Below are 9,657 nucleotides of genomic sequence, written 5' to 3' on the forward strand. Positions count from 1 at the left end.
ACAGGCCATTCTTTCAACCCTCGTCCTATTGCTTCGTCTGGTGCCTATCTGTGCACATTTCCATTCATACTTCATTCAAACCAATCTTCGTATTTCTATTACAAGCCTCTACCGAACTCATTTCTGGAGAATTTAAAGGACTACTCTCCCTGCTTATGCCTAGAATACATCACCACACGGAGTTGATGTGTGTAGGTATGGGTGCCAACCCTTCCCTTGGAGGGGCGTGGGATGCAGCAATGCTTTGCATGAAAAAATAAAAGACCAAATACCACCCTTGGAGGTGGAGGAGGTGGGCCATCACGTCACAGTACTACTGCAGGAAAATGGCTCACTGCAGCTGGACAATGCAGGTGGGAGCAAATGCAGCACTTGCTGCTGTGGCAGGGTAAGCGAACGCTGGCAGAGAGGTAAAACCCATGACCCTCTGTTTCACACCAAAAGGGCCAAGATCCCACAGCGCCAGCTGGGGAACTCTGAGATCCAGTGGCACAGGGTAGGAAAAACAAAGAAAAAGCTGAGTGTCTCCTTTTGCCTGCCCTGCCTATGGACGGGCTAATGCCAGTGGACTGCAGAAGACTGCAAGAGCTGATCAGTCCACCCTGACACAACTGATGGTGTCCAAGCCTTGCACCAGCAACAAGAGCCACTTGTGAGCGAGTGCAAACTCCTGGAATACGGCTCAGGATGAGCAAAGCACTGAAATCCAAACAACACAGGCAGCCACACAGTACGAAGCATGAAGCAGTCAAGCACCCTGCCTGAAATGGCTGCAGGTGTGCTCCAGCGCTGGCATCACACATCAAGCAGCGAGAGGGACAACATCAGAGTATGCTCCCGTTGGGCACAGCAGGGAAAAGGCTTCAGGGCTGGGTGCAAGTACACAAACAAAACAAGCAGTTTTGAGAGCATACGTGTGGGCTCTCAAGCTCTGCAGCCACCAGTGAGAACAAGAATACAAATGTATGCCTCTTGTTGAAATTGTTTTACAACATAGGTTATATATAAATTCCAACTGTTAGGTTGCCTAAATTAAAGTATGGGTATATTAAAAACAAGGCCCAGTTGCCAAGCAATCAGATTTTACTTTCCCAGTAGGTTTTTGACTTCCATCTATATGAATATACTGAACTATTGGCAAAAACATCTCTAAATTGCACCAACTGCACTTCTTGAATTCTGTGATCAGTCACTACATAAAAATTGATTAGTGGAAGAATCAAAGCCATTATGAAAACATACTCTGTATCTTGTGGACAGATAGATTCATGAAGGTGCTGGAATAAAATCCACAACACACTAAAACAGGGTCATTTTATATGCAGAGAGAGAGACATATATATGTACTACTTGGAATCCAATCTACTGTCAACCAGCTTTTTACATTAGTATAAGCTTGTGCCATCCATCAACAGCTAAACCCACACTGTCACGGCTATCATTCTGGAACATCTTACAATGTTTGCGAGTAAAGCATTTTGCTTTTTGTCCCTTACAGAAACAAAAAATTCTGGTATGGCCTTACCAACGTGCAGAAGTAAGTTACCAAGGCTTGAAGTGAGTCATGAAGTGTAAGGTAGCAGTGGTTAAGTTGAGAGCTATTACATAAAAACACCCCAAGATGTCCATTCTCTAAAAGCCCAGCTCTGCTATTTCCATCTGCATGACCACTGACAAAACAAATTCTTGATGAGCACACAGGTGCTGCCAGGAAATTTGAGGTCCTGTGCCAAATACCTGAAAGCCTTCTTCAGTACTTCCAGCAAACCTGAGCACACAGTCAGCTCTGCAGACCTGCAGGATGGAAACCATGAAGATGACAATCTCATGACTCTGTTTGTCTCATAGGGCAATGCAAGGATATGACCATGGGCAACAGTTCGAGACACACGAAATATCCATCAGCAACCACAAGAGTAAGGATAATGCGTTAGAAGGCACTGCAGTCATACACTTCTGCATTTAGGCACTCTGAGTAAGCACACTTAAGCAGATTCAAGCTGGCAAACAGATCTCCTCACCTGCAGAGTCCAGGAAGGAAGCCACACACTTGCCACAGGCACTGTACTCCAGTACAAATATTATCTTTGAGCTGTTACTCTGCAGTGAGAAAAGTGCCTGAAGCCTTTTACCAGAATGAAGGCCTGAGCAGGAGCCTTCACCACGAAGCTGTTCAGAACGTCCTGAATTCACAGACAACTGCACCAGCTGATGGGATGCAATGTTAATGAACTTTTCCTTCGGAAGTACTTGCTTCTGGTAGGAAACATCCACAGCCTCATAATTTCAGGCTGGTCCTGAGCAGGCTTCATGAAAACAGCAGGTTAACCCTTCAAGCAGCTACAGAGTAGAGGTGTCATTTACCTGCAACTCAGGAGCTCCTACCAGCAGATCAAAACCAGAGTTTTGGGCAAGCAGACATAATTCTTTGTGAATCACGCTCCTCAATGGACAGACAGATTATGAAACACAGCCTCATAGTCATGCATGACAAACAAGAGTTTTTGGCTGGCAGAAAGCATTTTGGTACACAAGGCCCCTTTTTCTCAGGACTTTTGGAGAAAGAAGCGCAGTGATTTCTATTCAGTCCTGTATGAGGCATAGAAGAGTTAGTCCTACAAGATGTACTTACAGCAAGTAACTTGAATTCAAAGATTTTCCTGTGGTCTTTTCCTGTTAAGTGATATCAGGGGGTTTGTTAATTGTAATAGAACATGCATGTGTCTGAACATAACTGCATTATAGTAAAGATTTCAAAATGAATGACCAGCACATTCTTTCAAAGGTGCTGATGTTCCCACAGGGTATGATGAATCTACACATGTGGGTTCTCTTTGTGAGACACAGCTTCAATAGTACATTCATACTGTGATTTGTGGATTATAACTAAAACCAGAGCAGTAAAATGCAATCCAGGTCCAGAATGGTGCACCCATAAAAACTGGTGCATAAGTGTTTTCCCTTACAGTTACACTTCAGAATATATTAAGCTGACATTCTTCCCTTCATTGTGTACAGCTTAGTGAAATGAAGCTAGAATATCATAGCTCTTCAAAATACAGGTGAAGAGAAGATCTTGCACAGCTACGGGCAGCAAATCCTCATTAAAAGTCTTTTCCCATGACAAGCTGAAAAATCCACCCTTCTGCAGCTCTTGCCTGGTGCTCAGCATAATGCCTTGCTCACGCACAAACATTCTGTCCGGATACATGGACTTAAACTGGATGGATGTTCAAATCCTTTTCACAGCAAAAGCAAATGAAAAATGCTTATTTCTCCCAGGATTTGTAATCATCCTCCCACCAAGACAAGCCATGTTTTCAGAGAACACCCAGCCCCAGAGTTCCTAGCCCCACTGCTCCATTCCTGTTTAGACAGAGTTTTCCACAAAGAAAAATGTATGAGCTACTCCAAATATTCAGTCTCAGAATTTAAAACATAAGCATGTTACAACTCCCTTTTCATGTTTATCAACAACTCAATCATCAGGATGTAGTTTTGCCCATGGAACAGCACTGCTGGAAATTTAAGTTGCCATCACTGGTGCCAGGCTGGCTACTTCCAGTAAGCTCCAGTCTACATCACCTTTCGCAGACAGAGATATGTGTAAAGCACTGGTACACTACAGCCCTTTTGCTGTCTCCTGGATGTGGCAAAGAGTTTCATAGCCACCAAAAACCAATGCAAAGAAAACCCACTGGAACAAAAGCAAAGCTTTTGGAGATCTACAATGTATGCAATGCTGCAGAGCACCCCAGGGCTTATTTTAGGATCCTCTCCAGGGTTGTAGCTGCTTCTCTAACATGGAGAGATCAACAGAAGCTGGTTTGCAGGCAGACACGGCTCCTCTTTAGACCCCCAAGCTCTGTCATGGTGCACTTGAATACCTTCAATAACCATTTTAGCTCCTTACCAGTGGTCTGTTACAGGAAAGAAAGGCTGCCTTGCTGATTCCCTACTTATAGTTCCCACAGGCAGGCTGGGGTCTGAATAATTACACAGGCTTCAAAGATTGTCAGAGCCCCTGCTGATAGCTTCTGTCGCTCAAGAGGTGGGAAAGACACCACGGAAATGCTACATGTGTGCACAGAGCTACTTATATGCTGCACACATCACTATGTAGCAGGGGAAAATACCAGCACCTGGCACATGGGGCCAGGGTGTGTACGCTGCCAGAGGACAGGTAGGAGAGGCGACGTGACACACAACATCACATCTTTCTCTCTGGAAGAGGTATAAATGCCTCGATAGAGAGCTTTCACCAGTTTTGTGGGACAGAAAACGAATGTTTTTATTTAAAAATGTTATAAAAAAACCCCCTGGTATTTCAAGTAGAGAAGAATGTGAGGAACAAATATCTGCTCAGAGTACACACAGGTGCAGTGACTGTACTGATTTACTTCATTCCCTGGCAGCAGCTGTGGGAGATGGATAATTGCCTCTCACCGCCCAAGCACACAGCAGAGACCAACCACAGACCCAAAACTACGACTGGCTGGTCCACCTCCGGGGGACCTGCAGATGCCCATAAAACAGACACAATGAAGAAGCAATCGAGCTTGCTTTGAGAGTGAAGAGAAACCCTGGTCTCCCTGTTCAGCGGGCAGATGAATAAGAAATGTAAATATACTCTGATTCTGCCTCCCCAGAATATGTGCTTGCATGGCCAAAATCAGAGAAGTCCTTCTCCCCAAAACCACTCAGAACACACGTGCCCTTCATGGCATGCCACCCATCATATAAACCCATTTTCTCTTCTTGGCTGATGAAGGACAGTTTCTTGGGTTTCTTGCCAAGCCTGCCTGACCTCATGCAGAAACTGCCAGGTCTGGATCTAAACTCAGGGTGTAACAGTCCCATAATTACGTGATGCACACCAGAGAGCAGGAAGGTATTTCAAGCCACACCTGCAAGTGTTATACACCACGTAACAAAATGCAAGGGTAGGGAAGCATTTGTGTCTTTTAAAACCTCTACTGCCACCACAATCTTTTTACATGTCTGAGCCTAGCAACTGTTTTGCCTTTCTGACCACCCAAAGGAGACCTCACAGCTTTCACCCATGCTTGGTTTGTTTTCTTGTAAACAGTCCAAACAGGTGAATCTCGCAAAAGTGGTGGAACTGAAATTTATTTGCCGCATTTATTTTTCAATATAAGATATGCAAGAGGCTTTAAGTAACTAAAAGACTGCTTTTTTGATGCTTAACCAGGGCAAAAATAAATAAATCGCAGAAAGGCTAATACGAGGTAGCACAATTACTATCCGTTGATACAACTGCTGTGAAATGAGTATTGTGGAACCATTATTCATAACATATTTTTGATAACTGCAACATAACATACTGAGATTTTTGCAAGGTGTTTAACATAATGCAAGATATTCAAGTTAAAAAATGAAAACAGTTGCAATAGAATACCCTATTTTTGCATTGTCCAGGGATGAAGCCAATCTTGTAATTGTATCAAGTGTGATGCTTTCTCTAGTAAGCTAATTCTTAGGAAGTAAAACTAGCAAAACACAGTCAAAGTCCTGCTGTCAGGACAGATGCAACCCCGAGGATCTGATCCCTTCTGACAGAAGCAGGTACCACCACACAGCCAGCAGCCTCGCAGACAGCATCAGTGCAAATCAGCCGCAGCAGAAATCCAGAAGTGAGGAAAGGCAGGCAGGCACCTTGCTGCAGACCTTCCTCTGGTGCATGTTTTCTCTGACTCTGGAAAAAGTAGATCTGAGTAATTTAAGGCTCTCAACCTGCATTTAATAAACAAAACCCCATAAGGCTGTCAGAGGGGAGGGGAGGAAGGTGAACAGGGGGCTGTCACTCTGGCAAGGGGAATGCACGCAGGGATAGACTGAAAGGGCGCAGTGCAAGCAAGAGAAATGTGTAACGGGACAAACATAGGAGCTGAAATCAAAACACCTCTTGGGCCAACACCTTCTTCCCTGCAGGGAAGAGGACTCCGAAGGCTCGAGCCCTCATCCTGCTTCCACATGCAGACAGGAGTCGGCAGGCGCGCAGATGTCTGGCAGCACAGAGGGGAAGGGTGTTGTAGACATCTATTGCAGCAGGATATGAGGTGCTGCCTGCTCTGCCAGACCCCTGATGACCACAGAGGCAGGCGTCTCCAGTGACACCCAACGCACCCTGCCAGCCCTCCCATCTGCAGCCTCCCGAAGCCCACCGGTGCTGCACATTTTGCGTGCATCTGCTTACGGAGGTTTTAGCTGGGTTCAGAGCTCCCCAGGCACAGGGGCACATTAGAGAACCACCTCCCATCTCACAGGGAAATCTGCTCCCCACCAAGCCCAAAACAGACTGAAAATGACCCGAAATAAACTCCCAGGCTTAGACACAGAAGTCATACAGATACCCAGAGCGCTTGAGGTTCTTGGAGCTGTTTGGATACACTAAACAGTCTCTGTGATCTCGCCTGCCAGCTATTATTGCCATTTTACGGACAGAGAAATAAGAGGTAAAGAGAGCGCTTAAAGTACTGTTGGCACTTCAGAGCGTGCCAACAAAAACGGCTTTGCGGAATTCAGACTAGGTTCTTTCTCAATTATTACTTTTATAGCCAAGTGGCTCTGCAACGCTAAATTGCTTCTGTCACTGAAGTAAGCAGATGTGATCCTGAATACATGAGGAGACAATCTACTCATTGTAGCGGTGGTGAGTTTTTGTAATTTTCAGTGTAAGTGCACTTTAACCGAGCTGACGTTCTCCAGGACCTTGGACACTGATGGAAAATAAGACTTCAAAGGCATTTTAATTGATGTAGAGCTTCCTGTACCCCAATACAGCTCTTAAGAGTCACAGAAAACCACTTTCAAGGACCCTCTGAGGATTCCCAAGTCAGTATTACAGCACTGCGTTTATGGAAGATAACTCCCAACACTGTTTAATTACATCCCTGACCTCTATACAATTTTCCATTACAGGCCTCATTCTTACCCCTTTTAAGTTCAACTCAACTCATTCTGCAGGAGCAGGATACAAAGAGATTTTTAGTTCTGAAATTTGCATTAGGAAATCAGGGGGCAAGAAGAGAGCGCACTTCTTCATGGCTTTCAGAAGATTAAACAAGAAAATGAGGTATGTGACTTCCTTCATTTAAAATCATAGTTTCATGGGGCAAATGTATCTCAAAGTTTCCTTAGCCGTAAAGGAGGAATTAAGAAGGAAGTCAGTACTTCTTGCAAAAGCTATAATATTTTTAAATCTTATGATTGCCACAGGGAAGCTAAGGGTTGGATGGGATCTCAAGTGGTCCTTCCAAGAGGGAATCAGCTCCATGTAACTCCTAAGAGACACCAGTCTAAGCCTTCCTTAAAGGCCTTCGAGGACCATGATCCCTCACTTTCTTAAGTACTCTGTTCCCTTGCTTCATTTCTCTTCCTAGTTAAAATGTTTTCTAATATCCAAACCTAAACTTTCCTTGCCACAGGTAAGTGATAACTGGTTATCTTTCAAGTCTGTGTAGAGAAGGACTAGAACACAGCTTTCTTTGCAAGGCTACTTTTACACTTTGCAAAGCTCATCTCCCCTCCCTCCATCAATCTTTTACAGCCCAAGTAACCCCTTTGCTTTTGCACCCCCCTGTAAATCGTATTTTCTAAGCTGATCACTATGATCTCCTACAGAACCTCCCCAATTCTCCTACAGCTTTTTAAAGTGCAATGCTCAAAACGAAGCCCATCAGTCTGGTTTCATCATTACTGAGCTAAAGAGACTAATTAAATTGCACGCTTGCAATGCTCCTGTTAATGCATCCCCAAGTGAAGGCTCGGGTTCTGGTTTTGGATTTTTCTACCACAAAGGCTTCCTGCTGCTGACGCCCACTCGGTTTGCAATTCACCTTAATCCCCAGATCCTTCTCCACAATGTCACTTCTCCAGGTGTTCCCAGCTACGCGTTTGACTTCCCCTTCCTGGGACCACCCCAACTGATTTCAGGTAACATCTCCAGTTTATAAACGCCATTTTAAGCTCCAATCCTGTACTCCAGAATGCTTATAAGCTCATATATCTTGATGGCGACCACAAACAACTGAGACCAGACAAATTTTGGAAAAGAAGAGTATAGCCAGGTCATAACTTGAGGGCCTTTGTGTCATTGATGAAACATCCCTGTCCCTGTACAGCAGGTGACTATGGCACCTTCTGACATAGCCAGTTATGCCACCACACAGTACTCATTTCAGGGCACAGGCAGAAATAAAACATTGTGCTGAGCTGATTTCAAATGAACCCCAAACCAAGGCGAAATTCCTAGAATGTGTATTTAATTCAAATAGAAGCTCTCATCCAAATAAAAGGTGGCTTTTTAGGCAGGCCCTTTTCCTCATTAAGCAAAATTTGCAAAAAGTGTCTGTGGGGGGAACCCATGTAGGAGATTAAATTACAAGAAGAGATGGCGACAACTTAAAAGGAGAACGGGATGTCAGGAGTCAAGGGGCATCTTCAGCAGCACCAAGCAACCTTCACACAAGGGTCCAACTTTAACCCCGACCATCCAGGCTTTAAGATCTCCAAAACACAACACGACCTAAGTACACAGCTCCATCACCATTTCCTGACCTCATACCGACATGCTGTTTGAAATGCCTGCTCTTCAAGGCTATATATGTTTAATTATTCATCAAACTATGTTTGGACATCCACAGTTCAATCCCAGCCTCCATGATTATACACATCAGTATCTTGAATACAGATATTAAAGTCATTGGGCGCCTTTTCAACATAGTTGGATCAACACTGGGTTTTGAAACAGTATCTATCTGCTATATATATCCTAAAGCAGTTACTTCTCAAAAGATTTTAAACCGTATGCTTGTAAAAAGAAAATAATTAGAACCGAGAACGAAGTAGCTGGTGAATGCATCCTCCGGTGAAAAGGACAGCCGCATGCAGCAGCGGCGGTGTGCGAAGGCAGCAGCCAGCGCCACAAGCAGCTCACCCTTCGGCCGTCACCCGGCTCTGAGGGGTGTTTGGACGCCAGGCCCTGAGGCAACTCTCCCGAGCACCGCCGCTGCAGCCGCGCCGCTGCCCCGCCCGGCCACCCCTCCGGGAGCAGTCCCGAAGTTTGGGGTCCCACCGCAGCAGGCTCGGCCCCAAGCTCTCCACTGCGGCCGCGAAGACGCCGCGCTGCCGCCCTGCCGCCAGCCGCCTCGGCGGGGACGGCTCCGGGGGGCGGGCTCCTCCCGGCCGGCCGGCAGCCCCGCCGCGGGACGGGACGGGGCGGTGAGGCGGACCCAGGCAGCGCGGCGCGCGGGGACCGTTGTTGGGACCGTTGGGACCGCGCGCTCGCTCACTCACAGTGGCACCATCCCAGGTGGCAGCACCAGTGGAGGCGGAAGCAGCGGCCGTGGCTGTGGGTGGCGCAGAGCGAGAGCCCGTCGCAGGGCTGGAAGTCGGGTCTGCCCGCACAGCTGCGGGCCAGCGCCTGAGCCTCGTCCAGCTTCTCGCTCTTCGCCGCCGCCGCCGCCCCGCTCATGGCGCCGCCGCTCCGCCCGCAGCCCCCGCGCCGCAGCGGCCAGGGAGGAGGAGGAGGAGGAGGAGGTGGTGGAGGAGGAGGAGAAAGAGGAGGAGAAGGCGCCGAGCCGCAGCGGGGACCGCCCGCCCGCCCAGCGCCGCGAGGGGCAGCGCCGCGGGCAG

The 9,657-nt window shown here is 46.8% G+C and overlaps 1 protein-coding gene across 3 annotated transcripts in view; it reads right to left on the bottom strand.

The window, feature by feature from the left end:
- Nucleotides 1-9,657, bottom strand: part of C7H3orf70 (chromosome 7 C3orf70 homolog) — a 34,000-nt gene extending 24,343 nt beyond the window's left edge. For all 3 annotated transcript variants that reach the window (XR_012776475.1, XM_075507602.1, XM_075507601.1), the window contains exon 1: nt 9,319-9,657. Coding sequence is in view for 2 of the 3 variants with exons in the window: in XM_075507602.1 (XP_075363717.1) it covers nt 9,319-9,496 (178 nt within the window). In the remaining variant the exon portion in view is untranslated. The remainder of the gene's footprint in view (nt 1-9,318) is intronic.

Source organism: Mycteria americana, chromosome 7 (genome assembly GCF_035582795.1).
Source record: "Mycteria americana isolate JAX WOST 10 ecotype Jacksonville Zoo and Gardens chromosome 7, USCA_MyAme_1.0, whole genome shotgun sequence".
Taxonomy (NCBI): Eukaryota; Metazoa; Chordata; class Aves; order Ciconiiformes; family Ciconiidae; genus Mycteria; species Mycteria americana.